General features: G+C 42.2%; 1 protein-coding gene across 1 annotated transcript; it reads right to left on the reverse strand.

Moving 5' to 3' along the window:
- Nucleotides 1-6,474: 6,474 nt before the first annotated feature.
- On the reverse strand, nt 6,475-9,191 carry LOC134645589 (trace amine-associated receptor 13c-like). The gene is made up of 3 exons (XM_063499087.1): nt 9,106-9,191; nt 8,335-8,940; nt 6,475-6,682 (listed from the first exon to the last, which is right to left on the reverse strand). The coding sequence occupies exons 1-3, from the start codon at nt 9,189-9,191 to the stop codon at nt 6,475-6,477; spliced, it is 900 nt and encodes a 299-aa protein (XP_063355157.1).
- Between the last annotated feature and the right edge of the window lie 12,152 nt (nt 9,192-21,343).

A 21,343-nucleotide genomic window follows, 5' to 3' on the forward strand; every position in this document is an offset into this window, starting at 1 on the left:
AAATTACACAATTGAAAGCATATGTGTATTGTTTGTGTATTTATACACAAGCACTCATATATATGCAAATAATTTTAAAAAAATGTCCATTTACCTGTTACTACCACACACCAAATCCAGTCGTTGGTACTTCCTGGCTTGTGTAGCCACTAGGTAACAAAAGCTCAACACTGCGCCTAGCATTCTGGAGCACTTCTGTTGTGTTTTGTAAGTGTTTTGGAGTTTTTACGTGCTTCTGAGTTTGTACGTGCTTCGGAGTTGTACGTGCTTTGTCTCTAGGGGCCACCATAAATATACTTTTATTTATTCACTCCACATTTCAACTTTTAACTACTTAAATTTTCGTTTTTTTCTTTTTAAACAAATTTAAAGTGAAACAACACAAAACACTGCAAACCACAACACAAATATAAATATGGAAAAATATAAAAACAAAAAGAAGATGCACATTCTCTGTCATATGGGCCTGCATGAATAAACTTTCTGAATCCTTTATCATCTGCAACTGAAAATAGTTGTGGACGATTACTATACCTTTCTAATGTGACGTTGTTGTCCCTGGCTCCCTTTCTCTGTCTCTCCCTCCCGCTCTGTTCCTGTGCTACTGCGAGTGTAACTACCGCCCCTCCCCCCTCTTCCCAGCGCAAAGCACAAGGCTCGAGTGTGGAGTGAAGCGGAAAAAAAGTGCGAGAGAGAGGGTGAGAGAAAAAAAAAAAAACAACCCACGGCTCCCAATAAGGAGCCAGCTCGCATCGTTCACTTGAAAGAGTCGGCTATAAGAGCTGTTTCGTTCGCGACCGACACATCACTATTTGTTGCAGGAGCAGGAGGAGACCAGAGGAGGAAACTTTGGGTCACATGGCTATGTGAACTTTGTAAATTTATTCTTTTTAGCTGTAATTTTTCTGGGTGTCTGTGAATTTACCAGGGGTGTGTTATTCATGGGCTTGTGTTGCTCACAGAGCTCACTGTGAGAAAGTGTGTATACACCTGTGCAGCGCTAACATTTACATTACTTTTCTACAGCAGAGGGTTAATCATGTGATTTGATCATGTGATTTACAGCAGGACACACCACTTAATAATATTTTTCTGCTACAGGATTACTGGGTTTTTGTGTGAAGGAAACTGTGTTTACAGGTTGTATGCTGGTGATGCAATTACACTGTGTTGTTGAGAAAATGTTGGAGAAATGTGAATATTACTGGGGAAATGTGAATGCAGTGTGAGAAATGTGAAGTTCTTTTAACTTACAGGTTTTGTCCTACGGGCAAGGATACAGGCTCCAGGTGGAAGCTGAGAGTTAAACAAGCTTAACATTTAACCACTGACTAATGTTTTTACACAGGGTTATGGGTTTGGAGTGGAGCTGCTCCAAGGGAAACCCTGGAGAATTTTTCAGAGAGAATGTGCAACAATCTTGTTCATGTCTCATTGTGTGGAGTTGACACATGGCAAGAGCCGTGTGGCAAAAGAGGAGTGTCGATTTTGTTTTGTCTTTGTCATTCTTCTTTTGGCCTTTGCAAAAGAAGAACTGGCTTCCGGTGTGTGTGTGTGTGTGTGTGTGTGTGTGTGTGTGTGTGTGTGTGTGTGTGTGTGCTACTGTGTGTGTGTGTGCAATGCTGCGTGTGCTACTGTGTGTGTGTGTGCAATGCTGCGTGTGCTACTGTGTGTGTGTGTGCAATGCTGCGTGTGCTACTGTGTGTGTGTGTGCAATGCTGCGTGTGCTACTATGTGAGTGCGCGTGTGTGTGCGCGTGTGTGTATGCATGCTCACAGAAGGAAGGTCATGGCAGGAGCCTTTTTTGAATGTACTTCCACACAGCTTTTTTTTTTTTTTTTTACTTTTTTTTTTTTTACAAGTGTTGCTCCTACATTGGAATAAATGTATTCTTTTCGATACTTTATGAATATGAAACTCTAAAGACTTTGAGTTCATGCACATTGTGAAACAAGAATCTAAATCTTTGTGTCACAATGATTTCTATGAAACATGTTGTTTATGGGGATAACGTGACAAATCCTTTGTGGTCCCTATTAATGATCAATGGTAATTGAAGATGAAGCTTGAACCAAGGCTCTGGACATTTTTATGACAAGTGACAGCACAGACATCAAGAGAACATGTTTTTTCATCATAAAGACTGTGATATGAAGCATCACTTGAGTAATGCTACTGAGAGAAAGAAGTGTTGACTCATTTTTTTAACAGCGCCTTAAAACACTAAACTCTAATTTCAGGGGTTTATTTTAAGTTTACAGAATAGAACATCTGGTAAGACGATGAGTTTTACTTCTCACTGTCCGTGTTATGTTGTAGTATCCATTTATCATGTCTGCTACTTTGCTCTGTGGACAGTAAAATGTTTCATTGTATTCATGAAATAAATTTCAAATTTCAATGTCTGAATCTTTTACTGGTTTTCTGTTTCAGTTCACCCCAAGTTTACAAAACCCACAAACATCCAGAGTTAACTCACTAACAATGTGGAGTAATCTCAATGCGTTTAGTTGCTTTTTCCCTAAACACAATCAGTTGACTGAGAGAAATGTCTGTAGTCCTCACTTTGGTCATTTTGAATGTTGAAGGAGTTTTGTTCCATAGACACCTTATACTAGTGTTTCCTGCACTTAATCCATCACTACGATGTTCTATTTAAATCCAGATTTTCTTTTATAGTTTGCAGTGAAGTTTGTTAAACCATTGCTTAATGGGACAGAAGTGCAAGTCACTCTTTACTAACACATTTTACATAAGTTTATTGCTGAACGACACTGTCAGGTTTTAGTTAATGGACTCAGGCGCAGACCGGGAATCCTAGCAGAGTTGACAGTTTATTAGCACAAACGACACCAGGTGATACTATTTACAACGTGCTGGAGGGAGGGGAGGGGGGTCCAGGGCTCCGGGGCATGTGAGGGGAAGGACGGGGATCAGGCACACTCCAATGGCTCTCTCTTCTCTCTCCACAACGGGGCAACACAAATCCACTCACTCGTCCACACGATAACAGGCAGGCAGGGAAAGGTCCGGGGAAGATCTGTACACAGAAACCAGAGTTAACGGCGAACAGACGGAAATAACTTTTCAGAGTCTAACTCACAAACGGTAGCAGGACTGACGCTGATAGCTCAACAATCCAGCGAAGAGTGGCGCAGCGCTGCCGTCTTAAATAAGCCTTGCGATCACCCCGATAGGCAGCAGGTGCGTGGGCCAGGGGCGGGAGCCCATAATGAGCACCGCCCCGGCAGGTGTGAGAGAGAGAGAGGAAAAAAAACAACAAAACACATGTTGCCTAAAACAGGATCAGCTGGTGAGGCACAGGGACCATGACAGACACAGCTGGCAGTCTCACACACTCTTTAGGTTTTTGACGTTTTGTGTGTAATGGTTTAGTCTCTCACACCTTACCCTTTCTCCCCAGTATGAGTCACAGTATGACTCCCAAAGTATGGTTGAGTAAACAAACAAGAACCCTAAAGTCAGAACAGAAAGATACAGTTGGAAGATTAATGAATGCGTTTTTTATGATGCGTAGTAAACTCCCCCCTCTTCTTCTTCTTTGTGTTGTTGGTCTTGTGTGTGTGTATGGCTTAGAAGTCAAAGTATACATTAGCCATCCTTAAATATTTTGGTGTTACAAACTTGAAGAAGCACAGTAAAGATCATCATATATTAATCTAATCAGTTTTCAGCCTTCATTCATATTGAAATGTTGAAATCTTTCCTGCTTGACCCAAGTGCAGTGTTTGATACCGTTGACCATAACATTTTATTACAGCTTTCTCACACTTTGTCAAGTAAAGAGGATTTCATCATCTGCAGTTTATGAAAAAAAGTGCCACATTAAAAAACAAGTCAATAGATCCACAAAGTATGGATACAGACTCTTTTCAGCTATAGAGGTAAAGATACATTTCATGCACTTATCAACATACAGTTTTAAAGGCTTGCATTAGAGTGCATTGGTGCACACTTGGGCATCTAATATTTAGCATGGTTATACCATTGTGAATTTTTCTATATAGATATGCTCAAGAGTCTATCATATGTTTGACATCCACCTAAAAATTTGAAAAAATATATATTTTAAATCAGTAACTTTGCAAATTTAGAGGAAATGTTTTTGGACAACAAATGAGTCACGTTTTAAATACAGTTTGAATAATCAGCACTGACAGACAGACATCTATGAAGCGCAGGCTATAACACGCATGCTTACCGTGTGAAAGGACCGCGGATGTCTTGGAGCAGAGAAACACGCTGTTGCTTTTCTCTTATGCAAAAGCAACGCCCGACTTTCAGAAATGCTCTGTGCGGGTAGAAAGTCTGCTCCAACGCACCTCCAGGCATCCATTTGAAAGAAAGGCGTCGCTGCGGCTACGCTCTCGGGATAGTCAGGCTTTTATTTATATTTGCGGCATTCTGGTGTGTTAAAACTAGCAGCCTCTGTGTCCCACTTGGTTCACCATTCCGGAAATTCAGATATTAAAATAAAATGATGACTCTGCTAGTGATGAGGAGCCATAGAATTGCTTTAAGAATGCCTGTGACAGCATAATGGATGTCGATACATCCCCACAACCCATAAAAAACTAGTTTAATTAAAACAACTAGGTGTTTGATTAACTTAAAACCAATGGGAACGCCATGTGAATTCTAGTGAGGCTTATGTTGAGACAAACGATGCTTTCTACACTTGCAAAATACAGAAAACATACCGTGAAGCTAGTTCTTCCTTTGCAAAAGCCCCTGCATCCCCCACCCGAGGATGTTCAAACAATGAAGCCTTTGGTTGAAACAAGCGCTGCTTTTTAGATGAGCAGAACGATGAAGGGTTTTTTAGAGGTGTCTAAAGACTGAATGTTTTGCGTACTCTGTTTAAAAACTGACATGCTCTGTCTACCTATTGATCACAAATCCAAAATAAAGATTTTTAAACTATTATGAACAGCCATGACACACAAATTTTCCCATACAGAAGAAAGTCCTATTAGACCCGTTTATTTATTACTTTTTTTTAAATAAAATGATCTAATCACCTAGGAAACCCACGTAGATCCGTAAAACGGTGTGTGGTTAAATACACGATTTCTCCCATAAAGAAGAAGAAAGTCCTATTAGAAGCGTTTATTTATTTATTTGTTTATTTTTTAAATAAAATGATTGAATCACGTAGAGATGGAAAACCCGCGTAGATCTGTAAAATGAGGTGTGGTTAAATTAAATTACATTTTTAAAATAAAATGACTGGTGAGACGTCGTTAGAACCAAGATTTGTAAACACATTTTTTCTGACCACTTGGAAATAAATTTAAAAAGTCAGATTGCCATTTCAGGGTTGTCAAGGCATCGGTAAAACAACGGATTACTTTTAAGAGCGCATATGCCTGTGTCACTGTTGCTGAGACACGTCCAGAATCCACAAAAAAGTAGTTTAATTAAAACATAATTGATTGATTAAATTAAAACCCTGGTTTTTAGGGGTTTATTAAATTCAACCAAATTTCTAGAAATGAGAGCTGCTGCATCCAAAGTGGGATGTTTGCTGGTAAATAGTGCAGTTACACTTTTGAGGTGTTCTTGACAGTTTCTAGAAATAGTTGCTACAGCCTCTTTAAAACACTCGATCCAAATTTTAGATTTCCTAGAATATTCTCTAATGACAGATGTAGCACACCTTTTTCTATCACTCTCTATATTTCAAAGCAGTTTTATAATCTGTGAGTCCTTTAACTATAAATACATAACAGAATTCATTTTACATATGAAGCCCAGCCCAGTGGCCCAAACAACTTCTCAAAAGCATGTTTTAATGAATAGTACACAACCAAAACAATAAAACTGTGGCAACCACATAACAGTTTCCATAACAAATGTAAATTAACAAGCCTCGATATACTTTCACTTTCCTCTTAGAGAATATTATAGGGTAATATACACAATGTAGACATAAGATATTTCTAACGTTTCCATTTCACACTGAATTTTCTTCATGTTATTCAGTGTAACATGACCACAAACAAGTAATGTTGTGTTCACGGTGAAGGCCTCACCTCATGGCCTGTAGCCGAAGTTCTTAAAATGTGGCCTTGAAGTCACTTGATGGCAATGATAGCATTTTATGCAGTGCCTGATTATAAAAGAATGCTGTTCTTTGTGTATTAATTATGAGGTCATGACATGTCAAGGCATATATATGAAAATAATAAAAGAAATCTGTGCAAACAACCCAACTTCACTTTCAGCTTTTCATATACTGAAGATAAATTTTTCTAACACTGACAAATATTAACGTCATACAGTACAATCTCAACAGTGGTTCAAAAAGATACAAAATACGACTACAAGGAACCATTGCCAATATAAACATCTCCTGACCTGAGACATTACAAATAATATCTATGTCAGTGTGATTGTTTCCCTCAATCTGGCTCCTTAAATACATCTGTCAAAACTTTGAGAAATCATGTTCTAAAGCATGTTGGCCCTAGAAGAGTCAGGCTGCAGTATCTGAAGAGTAACAATGACTTTTATGGATTTTCTGAACCACGAGTAAAAGAAGACATATAAGATGGGGTTCAGACACGAGTTAAAGAAGAATAAATATATCACAAAAGCAGCAGAAGAAGCACTCAGTGCATTGTCTTTGACTGTGAGAGCCACACAGTAATATGGACACATACAGTCAGGTCCATAAATATTGGGACATCGACACAATTCTAACATTTTTGGCTCTATACACAACCACAATGGATTCCAAATGAAACGAACAAGACATGCTTTAACTGCAGAGTGTCAGCTTTTATTTGAGGGTATTTACATCCAAATCAGGTGAACGGTGTAGGAATTATGACAGTTTGTATATGTGCCTCCCACTTCTTAAGGGACCAAAAGTAATGGGACAATTGGCTTCTCAGCTGTTCCATGGCCAGGTGTGTGTTATTCCCTCATTACCCCAATTACAATGAACAAATAAAAGGTCCAGAGTTCATTTCAAGTGTGCTGTTTGCTTTTTGAACCTGTTGCTGTCAACTGCCAGGATGAGATCCAAAGAGCTATCACTACCAGTGAAGCAAGCCATCATTAGGCTGAAAAAAACAAAACAAACCCATCAGAGAGATTGCAAAAACATCAGGCGTGGCCAAAACAACTGTTTAGAACATTCCCAAAAAGAAGGAACGCACTGGTGAGCTCAGCAACACCAAAAAACTAGGAAGACCACGGGACACAACTGTGGTGGATGACCAAAGAATCCTTTCCCTGGTGAAGAAAACACCCTTCACAACAGTTGGCCAGATCAAGAACACTCTCTAGGAGGCAGGTGTATGTGCGTCAGAGTCAACAATCAAGAGAAGACTCCACCAGTGTGAATACAGAGGGTTCACCACAAGATGTAAACCTTTGGTGAGCCCCAAAAACAGGCAGGCCAGATTAGAGTTTGCCAAACGACATCTGAAAAAGCCGTCGCAGTTCTGGAACAACATCCTATGGACAGATGAGACCAACATCAACTTGTACCAGAGTGATGGGAAGAGAAGAGTATGGAGAAGGAAAGGAACTGCTCATGATCCTAAGCATACCACCTCATCAGTGAAGCATTGGGGTGGAAGTGTCATGGCGTGGGCATGTATGGCTGCCAGTGGAACTTGTTCTCTTGTATTTATTGATGATGTGACTGCTGACAAAAGCAGCACAATGAATTCTGAAGTATTTCGTGCAATATTATCTGCTCATATTCAGACAAATGCTTCAAAACTCATTGGACGGCGCTTCACAGTGCAGGTGGACAACGACCCAAAGCATACTGCAAAAGCAACCAAAGAGTTTTTGAAGGGAAAGAAGTGGACTGTTTTGCAATGGCCAAGTCAATCACCTGACCTGAATCCGATTGAGCATGTATTTCACTTGCTGAAGACAAAACTGAAGGGAAAATGCCCCAAGAACAAGCAGGAACTGAAGACTGTTGCAGTAGAGGCCTGGCAGAGCATCACCAGGGATGAAACCCGGCGTCTGGTGATGTCTATGTGTTCCAGACTTAAGGCTGTGATTGACTGTAAAGGATTTGCAACCAAGTATTAAAAAATGAATGTTTGATTTATGGTTCTTATTCTGTCCCATTACTTTTGGTCCCTCAAGAAGTGGGAGGCACATTTGCAAACTGTTGTAATTCCTACACCGTTCACCTGATTTGGATGTAAATACCCTCAAATAAAAGCTGACACTCTGCAGTAAAAGCATGTCTTGTTTGTTTCATTTGGAATCCATTGTGGTGGTGTATAGAGCCAAAAATGTTAGAATTGTGTCGATGTCCCAATATTTATGGACCTGACTGTACATATGAGAAACACAACGACAACAATACCAAGAGTCCAGGCTGCTTTCAGCTCCGATTTCTTTGCAGTAACTGTAACTGATCGCTGGTGAGTGACTGCAAGCTGAGACCTCATAGCACGAGCCTGAGACACAGCCACCACAAACACTCTCAGATACAAAACTACAATCACAGTAATGGGAACAATAAAGGAAAAAGTAACATCAACGAGTCCTGCGATGTAATTAATGACAAAGACACACTCTCCAATGCAAGAGTTATACCTGCCTGGTTGCTTCAGGTTATCCATCAGAATCAGACTTTGAAAGATGACAGAACAGATCCAACACAAACAGACAACAATTTTAACTCTTTGTTGTGTGATCTTGGTGGAGTAATGCAGAGGGTAACAAATAGCCAAATATCGATCAACAGATATGATCACCATGGTTCCTATTGAGGCCGAGGTGATGACATATGCTAGGTATTGATACAGAGTGCACATGATGTCACCGAGGAACCAGCATCCATCTATGAGCACAATTTGGAAGAACAAGAGGAGGCCCACACAGAAATCAGCGACAGCCAGAGAAAGGAGCAGGAGGTTGTTGGGGTTGTGGAGCTGCCTGAATAGGGAGAGAAAACACAATATTTTATATTTAGTTTTCTCTATCAAGTGTCATTCAAATTTAAGTACATAGTGCAGAGGCTTAAAAAGAAAAGAAATACTATCTGAGAAACAAACTGTCTTCCTTTCTGTTTGAGATCAATTCAGTGTGATATCTGCCTACCTGAAATGTGAGACGGAGATGATGACCAACAGGTTAAGAATCGCAGTAAGCAGAGAAATGAAGGACAGCAAAATATAAGTCAGCATGATCTCAAAGTTTGGACGCCTGGGCCTCATGCAGGAGGTGTTAAAGAGTTGTTGAAAGCAGAGTTCAGTTTCCTCCATCACTGCTGGAAGAACGGCAAACTGAGCTAAAATGTGTCTGTCGTCTTTATATTCATCCTCCCCTCCTTCTTCCACACCTCTGTTGTTGTTGGTGGTGTGGTTTTTCTATTCTTGTAATATACTGTGTGACAGCATACTGTCACCTCATAGTAAAACAGTTCTCAATTTCTGGTCCACTGGGGCTTTTCTGTGTGGTACTTTTTTTTTTTCCATGTGTTCTTACTTGCTTCCATAGTCCAGTGATATGAATGTTAGGTGAGTACCATTGAGTGGATGATGGCAAACTGTCATTTATCCTGAAAGGGAAGGCTGAGTGGTTAAGGCTTGACAGTTGGACCTAATTGGCTCCCTTGACCTGCTCTGAAGGTCCTCTGATAGCTGGAAGGTCACTGCAACCAGGGTGACTAAGAACTAAAACTGGCTAAGAAGTTATAATGTGCTGCCACTCTGTTTGCTTTCTGAGGGTTCAGAGGAGATTCAGGAGTATACAATACGGCTGCCCCTCCCTGAGCCTAGTTCTACTGGAGGTTTTTTCCAGTTAAATGGCGTTTTTCCTTCCCATTGTAGGCACGTGCTTGCACATAGGTGTTTGTGTGATTGTTGGGGCTTATGTGTATCATTATAGGATCTTTACCTTGAAAGTCAAGAAGGCTCAGCAGCGGCTGTAATACCTGAGGAGGCTGAGGAAATTTGGCATGTCGGCCAAAATCCTCAGCAGCTTCTACAGCTGCATTGTGGAGCCCACACTGACCAGCTGCATCACTGCATGGTACGGCAGCACTACTGACATGGACCGCAAACACCTGCAGAGAGTGATAACAACTGCAGAGAAGATATCCAGAAGTACGCTGCCCTCTCTGCAGAGCATCTGCCATTGCAGAGTCCAGAGGAGAGCTGCCTCCATCCTCAAAGACCCCACACACCCCCAACATGGACTGTTCACACTTCTGCCCTCGGGATGGAGGTTCAGAAGTGTGAAATCCAGAACATCCAGATTCAACAACTCCTTCTTCCCCACTGCCATCAGACTCTTGAACAGTTGACCTATTTTTGAACAGTAATAACAATTTTTTTGATTTAAGTTTCTTGAAGACGTTTCACCTCTCATCCAAGACGTTTCTTCAGTTCTAAACCAAATGGTGGTGAGTCCCTTTTCTTTCCATCTCCTTAGTTTAGTAGATGAAATTGAAAATTTAAAAAATTTAAGCACATAACTAATTTACACTTTAAACTTATATTGTACTGTAATTGTCACAAAGATCATGAACTGGACATTTTATTGATTTCACCCTCCCAAGCACCAACTAAAAGAGAAAACCAAATTCCAGAACTCTTATCCATCACTAGACCTATGGTAAATGGACTGATTCTTACGTAGCACTGTTCTACTCTCCTAGAGTACTCAAAGCGCTCTATACAACACATCGCATTCACACAAGCACTGATGTCTATGCGTTCTCAGTGCTTTCTGACCTGCTCCACCTCCTGAGCTACAGCCACATGGGGACCATCACTGGGATTATAAGCTACATCAAAAGAGAAAACAAGAAGGAAAAGGAGATGGATAAGGAGGGTACGCCAAATTATGACTGTATTAAAGTATATAAAGTAAGATTTTACAATAATTGCTTTTTCAGCAGTGGGGGGGGGGGGGGGGGGGGGTAGACTTTATCACAGTAGGTGTCTTTCTGAAAGCGCTGTGACTAAGTTTAAGAATATAATCCACCCACTGTTATCATCTTCAATGCCCTGTACCAACATAGAGCAGAGCAGCTACCTGAACGCTACTCCAACAGAGGTCGATTATCTAATAATTATCTAATAATTTTACCTCCTCACTACATACGACTCTGGATACTGTAGCTCCTGTGAAAACTAAGGCCTCAAATCCGAAGTACCTGACTCCGTGGTATAATTCTCAAACATGTAGCCTAAAGCACATAACTTGTAAGCTGGAGAGGAAATGGCATGTCACAAATTAAGAGGATTATCATTTAGCCTGGAGAAAAAGTTTGTCGCTTTATAAGAAAGCCCTCCGCAAAGCCAGAACATCTTACTATTCATCACTGATTGAAGAAAATAAGAACAACCCCAGGTTTCTCTTCAGCACTGTAGCCAGGCTGACAAAAAGTCAGAGCTCTGTTGAGCCACCCATCCCTTTAACGCTAACTAGTAATGACTTCATGAACTTCTTCACAAATAAAATTTTTATCATTAGAGAAAAAAATACGAATAATCATCCCACAGATGTAATATTATCTACAGCTACTTTCAGTACCATTGATATTCATTTAGACTATTTTTCTCCAATTGATCTTTCTGAGTTAACTTCAATAATTACTTCCTCCAAACCATCAGCGTGTCTTTTAGACCCCATTCCTACAAAACTGCTCAAAGAAGTCCTGCCATTAATTAATGCTTCAATCTTAAATATGATCAACCTATCTCTAATAATTAGCTATGTACCACAGGCCTTCAAGGTGGCTGTAGTTAAACCTTTACTTAAAAAGCATCTCTAGACCCAGCTGTCTTAGCTAATTATAGGCCAATCTCCAACCTTCCTTTCATATCAAACATCCTTGAAAGAGTAGTTGTCAAACAGCTGACAGATCATCTGCAGAGGAATGGCTTATTTGAAGAGTTTCAGTCAGGTTTCAGAGCTCATCACAGCACAGAAACAGCTTTAGTGAAGGTTACAAATGATCTTCTTATGGCCTCTGACAGTGGACTCATCTCTGTGCTTGTCCTGCTAGACCTCAGTGCAGCGTTCGATAATGTTGACCATAATATCCTGTTAGCGCGATTAGAACATGCTGTAGGTATTACAGGTACTGCACTGCAGTGGTTTGTATCATATCTATCTAATAGACTCCAATTTGTTCATGTAAATGGAGAGTCCTCTTCACACGCTGAGGTTAATTATGGTGTTCCACAGGGTTCAGTGCTAGGACCAATTCTGTTTACATTATACATGCTTCCCTTAGGCAGCATCATTAGAAGACATAGCATACATTTACACTGCTATGCAGATGACACCCAGCTCTATCTGTCCATGAAGCCAGATAACACATACCAATTAGTTAAACTGCAGGAATATCTTAAAGACATAAAGACCTGGATGGCCACTAACTTTCTGCTTCTTAATTCAGATCAAACTGAGGTTATTGTACTCGGCCCTGAAAATCTTAGAAATATGGTATCTAACCAGATTCTTACTCTGGATGGCATTACCTTGGCCTCCAGTAACACTGTGAGGAAACTTGGAGTCATTTTTGACCAAGACATGTCCGTGAATGCACATATTAAACAAATATGTAAGACTGCTTTCTTCCATTTGCGCAATATCTCTAAAATTAGAAATATCCTGTCTCAGAGTGATGCTGAAAAACTAGTTCATGCATTTATTACTTCCAGGCTGGACTACTGTAATTCATTATTATCAGGAAGTCCTAAAAACTCACTCACTGAAAGGCCTTCAGTTAATCCAAAATGCTGCAGCAAGAGTACTGACAGTGACTCGAAAAAGAGAGCATATTTCTCCTGTATTTACTTCCCTTCATTGGCTTCCTGTTAAATCCAGAATTGAATTCAAAATCCTTCTCCTCGCATACAAGGTCTTAAATAGTCAGGCCCCATCTATCTTAATGACCTTGTAGTACCATATCACCCTATTAGAGCACTTCGCTCTCACACTGCAGGCTTACTTGTTGTTCCTAGAGTATTTAAAAGTAGAATGGGAGGCAGAGCCTTCAGTTTTCAGGCCCCTCTTCTGTGGAACCAGCTTCCAGTTTGGATTCAGGAGACAGATACTATCTCTACTTTTAAGATTAGGCTTCAAACTTTCCTTTTTGCTAAAGCATATAGTTAGGGCTGGACCAGGTGACCCTGAATCCTCCCTTAGTTATGCTGCACTAGACGTAGGCTGCCGGGGATTCCCATGATGCATTGAGTTTTTCCTTTCCAGTCACCTTTCTCACTCACTATGTGTTAATAGACCTCTCTGCATTGAATCATATCTGTTATTAATCTCTGTCTCTCTTCCACAGCATGTCTTTATCCTGTCTTCCTTCTCTCATCCCAACCGGTCGCAGCAGATGACCCCGCCCCTCCCTGAGCCTGGTTCTGCCGGAGGTTTCTTCCTGTTAAAGGGAGTTTTTCCTTCCCATTGTCGCCAAAGGGTCATAGGGGGTCATATGATTGCTGGTATCAAATTCCGTTGATTTGAATTCTTTACCAACCGAGAAAGACTTCCGACTCAGAGTGGTGAGTCATCTTTATTGTACATTTCCGGAAACGGAGAGCTGTAGACACGAGCACGCACCCACAGTTCTAAAAGCATTGCAAGCCAAAAGGCGTATATAGTTCTGCTATACATCACACACAGTTTCGATCTGGAGTGCACTCTGCTTAGTTCCACTTTCTGTCTGCCACGCTTCCTGTCCTCTGCACAAAGCATGCAGTCTTCTGTCAGTACTCTGTGACTTTTGGCACACATTCTAACTCACAGGGGCATTTTCCTACACTGGCCTCTATAAAACAATATAAACAGAAAATAAGCACTAAGAATATATATTTATTTTGTAACACTGGGTTTTTCTCTGTATTTGTTATTGTACGATCTACTGTACAATATAAAGCACCTTGAGGCGACTGTTATTGTGATTTGGCGCTATGGACCAATATTCATGATTATTGGTTGATGAAAAATAGAAGATAATTCCTTAGCCATTGTACTGGTACTGCACTGTTACCTTGGTTCTCTGAGTGAGAGACTGTCTCTCCACTCCGATACATACCTGACATGCTTGGTCGTAGCATGTGGATACTTCCTTAAGACACTTCGGCTAGCCTGCCATGCCCCACAGCTTACGTATAAAACAGCTGTGCAGACATGAAACCGGTGATAGTCTGATTGGCCAAGCAGCCAGAAGTCTCTCACTCAGATAACCAAGGTTACAGTGTAACCATATATTCTCTATCATGTTGAGACTTTCTCTCCACTCCAATACATATTCCATATGTATGGGGTATCAGCCGCCCCTAGGCCCAACTTGGCTGTACGGTCAACCGGCAGCCTCATTAGGCAGTCCCAGTCATCCTGCCGGAGCTGGGACAAGGACAGCCAGAGGTGGTGACATGCCACCCAGAATGAGGCTAAGGATATGGCTTGCTCCTTCATGAGTGAGGGTGGGTGCAAGGAAGCAGTCAGTAGCTCCCCTGCACCGTCTAGGTCCCCAGAGCTTGCCTGCAACTGACAAGCCAAGTGCCGCAAGTAGAGTAACAAGATGGCCGTCAAGTTGAACAGACAGACTGACAGGCAGACATCAGCAGGGAGTGTGTGGAGAGGGTCCACACCTTACACCTCCAGTGACATCTCCTGGACAGACAACATCATCATCACAGACCAGAAGATCACGGGCTGCCCTGTCCCCTCCCTGATGGACATTTATTCCTCCCGCTGCTTTAGCAGAGCAACAAACATCACCAAGAACAGCTCCCGCCCTGGTTTTGACCTGTTCAACCTGCTTCCCTCAGGGAAGCGCTACAGGTGCATCAGCACAAAGACCAACAGATTCAAGAACAGTTTCTTCCCAAAAGCCATAACCACCATGAACTCACATACACTCACACTCATCGTACATATGTATAGTGACAGATGTACATTTTATTCTATTCTATTTATATACAAGCCTGGGTCGCCATGGCCCTGTGCAGCTTTGCAAACAGGTTCATCACCTTAACATCCCTGTTAGGACATGCAGCCCTCCCCAGGAGGGAGCTCAAGGGGGTGACCAGAGGGGCCAGGGTGGAGGGAGCCACAGGCAATCTGCTCCCAGCCATGCATGGCAGTAAACCGTGTTAAGGTAGCAGACCATTCCCACAAGCAGGTCTGGCCCGGATCTGGTATCAAGTCAGCACTGCTGGTTGACGTCTGGCATGATAAGACGTATGTCATCCAGATATGGGCCAGGCCTGGCATAGATGGCACTGTCTATGTGATAACATGCCGCATCTGGCCCGATTGTGGTTTGGGTTATGTGGCCCAGGGTCATTGAAAACAGGTATTCCCTGGATCTGGCATCAAACTGGCACTTCTGACTGACTGGTGTCATGGCAGGGTGTATGTCAACCAGATGTGGGCCAGGTCTGGCAATGATGGCACTATTTATGTTCCTATTTTCCTATTTTAGTTAGAAGACCCAAATGCCATGTTATGATACTATGCTGCTATAGTAGCTAATGTTTCAAATGCAGATTTGACAGGTTTGTGAGTGTACACTTTATCTAAAACCTAGTGATGATTTACTCGCCTTTGCCACTGGGTGGCTGTAGCTCAGGCGGTAGAGCAGGTCATCTACTGATCGGAAGGTTAGTGGTTCGACCCCTGGTTCCTCCAGTCTGCATGTCAAGAGTATAAATGTAGTTAGGAAGCACTCAGTTTAGAGTAAGTGTGTGTTAAGAGATTTTATTTAATCAACTGTTTAATGTTTTCCCCAAACAGACTTGTGAATGTACAATGATGTTCATATATTTTATACTACATGTATCTTGTCACTACACATGCACGTGAGCCTTGCTGACTTCTAAGAAAATGACTGGCATAAGGAGGTTGCCACAGGGAACCTCACCTTTGCTGAGTTTGCTGAGTCTGCCGTTGGGAACAGGAACCAACTGGCTTCTGTTTCCCTTAAGATAGGCTTGACCAGTTCCTTACTGACAGTTGAACGTGAGTTATATGTTATCTCTTCCTACATGTGTCTGTGACGTAAACATGCTTGAGTATAAATAAAGCTGACTACAACGCCTCGGTGTGAGTATCCGATCACTCACCCGTGCACGTAGCGCTGCGAACTAACTCTGACTGTCTTTGTATTCTTTCAATGTGTTTTCATAATGTCTTACCACTGACATTTAATTGGTCCTTCGAGCCGGATAGTTGATTGATATTATTATATCATCTAACTATTCATAGACGGAGCCACCAGATCCTGACGTCGTGAGTACCTGCACTGCAACCACCGCTTCCAGCGAAGCGAGGAAAAGCCCAGAGTCGTAAATTCGCCTACTAGCCAGTGTCTTATACAGGTTCACGACGCCAGGACTCGGTGACGCCGGAAAAAAGAACACAGCGCAACATTGAAGGTGAATATAAAGCAGCCAGAAACACTTTGCGTTGAATAATCGATTTTTAGCTTGACACTGCTCAAAGTAGAAGGGTCCTTTGTGGACCAAAAGGACAGACGTGTCCTATTGTAAAACGTCCTGTGTGGACCGGGCCCTGTGTGGACCCGCACGTAAACGCTCGCCTGTGTAAGACGGGATAATTCGCCTTGTGTGGGCCCATTCCGCAACAAAAGTAGAGGTTGGTAGCTCGTGGTTTCATTTCACTCCGGGAGTGAAAGGTAACGAGAGTGTCAAATAAAAATAGGATTTTTCTAAGCGCGCTGTATGTTTGTTGAGGAGTAAGTGCTTCATTGAATAGGAACTCTAGGCTCCTGCACTACTCCTAGTGTTTTCCTGTGAGTACTGAATGGTGAGGAAGAGAAAGGTTGCGCATCAACGCATAAAATTAAGTCCGCCCTGAATTTAGTTCAGGGTAGAAGGCTGACTTAATAAACCTCCTCTGACTCTAGTACCAGAACGTCTCACGGTGTGTGCTGGCAGTATTAATAAATCAATAAAATTGTATTAATAAATAAAATATAAATATTGTATCGACTAAATAAAATTAAAATGGGTAACGAAGCTTCAAAACTCACTGCTGACGAGCAGTGGTTAGAGAAAAAATGTCCAGGCGCCGGACAAATTAGTGCATTTTACTTAATAGCCTTTCTATTTACATGTAGATGGAAGTGCAGGTTACATGAAAGCTGTTTTAACACAGGCATTTGGAGAAAAACAACGTATGCTTGCATTTTACTTCTGTAAATTAGACTCTGTTGCGTCAGGCCTGCCCACATGTGTGCGAACCGGTGTAGCCGCAGCAGAGGCAGTAAAAAGTCAGCTGACAATGTTTTAGGAGACACTTTAATCATCAAAGTGCCCCATGCAGTGACTTCAATTTTAAATCCCAGCCAATTTGTCTTACCTGACACATGTGAGACAACTCTCAAATGTTGGAAACTTATTGTCGCTATATGGAAAGTTCAACAAAGAGTTTGGTTAGTCTAGAGCCTGTGTTATGTCTGTGACAGGAAATCGTGTGTGTAACAGGAACTACATGCCCATAAAAGGAGCTGACTGTGTCAAGGACGCAGACAGGCAGAGAGACACACAGACAGTCAGTATGTTTTTTCAGCAGTACATCATTTTGCAAGAATTTGGCAGAATAGAGGTATGATTACTTCTACTGGCAATCCAGTGCAACACGGAAATCTTTTAAAGGCACTGTTGGAAGTGATAACATTGCCAAAACAGTTAGCACTATGCAAATGTGCTGCACATCAAAAAGATGACTCTTACATCACTAAAGGAAATAACTTTGCAGATTACGCAGCAAAAGAGGCTGCACGGCAAGAAACAAATGTTCTTACATTAACCTCGTGCTCCCTGATACCAATAGAAGTCCTTAAAAACGAACAAAAGGCGGCCCCACAAAATGAAAAATCCTCGTGGTTAAAAGATGGCGCAATTCTGAAAGATGATATTATGACGTGTGATGGGAAACCTATTCTACCTAAATCCCTACATAAAACAGCGGCATTGGTGACACATGGGCATTGCCATTTGTCAACAGCAGGGAGGGTAGATAGATATTCTTTCTAAACAATTCAATTCTACTCAAAAAATTTTTGAAAACTCAGCCAAAGCATATATAAGAACATGCATGATATGCACAGGGAAATTTAAGGCCAAAGAGAGGCCATTTCCCAACGCCGCCACATCCTTTCCCACACCACCTCACCCATTTCATACCATTCACATGGATTTTATTGAGCTAAATGAAGCCAAGGTTCAAAAGACGCTCTAGTGATTATAGATGTGTTCTCAAAATGGCCAGGAAATTTATCCTGTGAAAAAGGCAGATGCAATCTCTGTAGCAAAATGCCTATGCAACCATTTTGTTCCAACATATGGTATACCGTCCCTAATAAGATGAGACAATGGAACACACTTTGTAAATGAAGTAATCAGCAAGGTCTCTGAAGCACTAGGATTCAGCATCAAACACCACTGTGCTTACCACCCACAAAGTGCCGGACTAGTGGAAAGAACTAACGGCACGATAAAACAGAGACTGAGGAAATGCATGGAAGTAACAGGGAGACCATGGCCTGAATGGCAGGCTTACAAAAATTGACGCCATTTGAAATAATTCATGGAAGACCTTTTCCCACTACTAAACCAGTAAACAAATCAGCTAGAGAGACTACTCTAGTAGAGTGGATGGCAAAGTTGCTAGAAAATACAGAAACTGTGTTGAACAACAAACTGCTGTGTGACTCTTCTCCAGTATTTTCCAGGTTGAAGGCAGGTGATTGGATCCTGATAAAAGTGCTCCAGAAGAAAAATTGGAGTTCCCCGAGGTGGGAAGGACCCTACCAAGTCCTCCTGGATCCACCAAAGCCACATGAAGAAGGTCGAACTACTCCAGGATTCATCGACGTCAGACTAAAGTGAGCAACAGCCTAGATTCCAGTCCTCCCTAACCTCTGGTGTTCGCTCGGTGGGGAGTAGGGTGATCAGTGGCAACACTTGGGATCCCACTCCTCTGGCTGAGGTCTACTCACCAGGGGCCCTGGGAGTGACAAGGGGTCAAGAAGAAACTCACTCACAAAACAAAAGAATATTTAAAGACAATAAAAGTGCTACAATGACACCTGTCATCACAGTACTATGTACACTCTTGTGGTTGGTGGCCATCAAGAGCCAGGTGAAAGGATTGAACCCCTGTAACGAAACGGCCTCCACGCAGTAGCTGAGCAACTGAGAGCCACATCCCTAATATCGTTTCAGAAAAGGATCGCACTGGACATGCTTCTGAGTGAAAAGAATGGGGTATGTTCAATGTTTGGAGAACAATGCTGTACATTCATACCCAACAATACAGCGGCGGATGGAAGCCTCACCAGAGCCCTGGAGGGTTTAAAGACCCTAAATGAAAAAATGAAAGAACATTCGGGAGTCGACACTTCGATGTAGGACAGCTGGATGGACATGTTCGGGAAGTACCGTACTCTGGTGTCATCAATTCTGGTGTCCATGGCTGTATTTGCAGCAATACTCGCTCTGTGTGGATGTTGTTGTATTCCCTGCATTAGAGCATTAATTAACAGACTCATAGCCACTGCCATCACACCACATGTTACGTTCCACCAAGAGACGATGATGTTGCTTACACATCAGGACCGAAACACAGACTTTGAAGAAGAAGACAATTTTTAATTATTGTCAACAAAGTGAAAACAAACCTAAATGTTGATCATATAAATTTTACTAAATGATACTCTGGTTGAAAATGTATACACAAGTGACTAGAAGTTGAAGTAGGTAGAAAATATTTGAACAACAGCAGGGAATGTTAAGAGATTTTATTTAATCAACTGTTTAATGTTTTCCCCAAACAGACTTGTGAATGTACAATGATGTTCATATATTTTATACTACATGTATCTTGTCACTACACATGCACGTGAGCCTTGCTGACTTCTAAGAAAATGACTGGCATAAGGAGGTTGCCACAGGGAACCTCACCTTTGCTGAGTTTGCTGAGTCTGCCGTTGGGAACAGGAACCAACTGGCTTCTGTTTCCCTTAAGATAGGCTTGACCAGTTCCTTACTGACAGTTGAACGTGAGTTATATGTTATCTCTTCCTACATGTGTCTGTGACGTAAACATGCTTGAGTATAAATAAAGCTGACTACAACGCCTCGGTGTGAGTATCCGATCACTCACCCGTGCACGTAGCGCTGCGAACTAACTCTGACTGTCTTTGTATTCTTTCAATGTGTTTTCATAATGTCTTACCACTGACAGTGTGTGATTGGGTAAATATGGCATGTTGTATAGAGCACTGTGAGTAATCTGGGAGAGTAGAGAAGTGCTATAAAAGAGTCAGTCCATTCACTATCTGAACAAAGTTTCGTCATGTTACTTTTGCACTATTATGTTCTGGCACATGTTGTTATTACATGGCTTGATTAAGGTACACATTAGGCTGGGCCACCAGTGTGTCTGCAACTGGCTCGTGGCTGCACACAACTTACACATGGCCCACATACCGTAAAGAAAGACAGCCCTTTGGTGGATCCAGATCAGGTTTGCCAGAGGTAAGCAACACATGGGCCAGCACAGGACCACCAGTGTGCCTGCAACTGGCCTTGTGTTGGCCCATGTGTGGACCACATCTGGGAAACCAGACCTGAGCCACCAAAGGGCCGTCATTTTTTGCGGTATGTGGGCCATGTGGAAGCACATTGTGTGGACAAGATCGGGGCCATACCAATTTTGCTATGTGGGTTGGTGCAGGGTGGCAGGAGCCCCAAACTGCATACCACGCCTTGAAAATCAAATCAGGCAGCAGCTGCACCTGCAATTGAAGGTGCTGTGGCTGCATGACATCATCAATCCTTGAGGTTACTGTAGCAGGGACCTTTGGGAGGGCAGCTCAAGTAATCGAGATGCTCTGTCAATAATCAGGGAGAACCCCACCTGGCCTGACACCGTGCCTGGGAAGTCAGGTTTGGGCTGTTCAGGTGACAGCTGAGAGTCACCAGAGGAGAGGACGGATTCATCATCAACGTCCTCCTCCTGATAGTCATCCTCCACTGGCCCAAATCCAGAGGCGGGGCCAACGGAGGGACCACTGTGGGAAGGGCCTGGCACATCAGTGGATGGGGTGGTGGAGGAAGCATTTAAGGGCAAAAAATTGAGCACAGGCCGCTCTAGTCTGTGCTGGCAAAATAAAGAAATTTAGACAAGACTCAGGGACTTCGCTGGCTAACCAAGGCATAACACACATTGATCGTGCCCATTCACTTATGGCATGGGGCCACCCGCTAACCCAGAAAACCAGCTAACACTCCTACTATCAGGTAAGCAGGCATGAGCTGCCACCTTTTCCCTCTCTTCA

The sequence above is a fragment of the Pelmatolapia mariae genome, linkage group LG16_19 (genome assembly GCF_036321145.2).
Source record: "Pelmatolapia mariae isolate MD_Pm_ZW linkage group LG16_19, Pm_UMD_F_2, whole genome shotgun sequence".
NCBI lineage: Eukaryota > Metazoa > Chordata > Actinopteri > Cichliformes > Cichlidae > Pelmatolapia > Pelmatolapia mariae.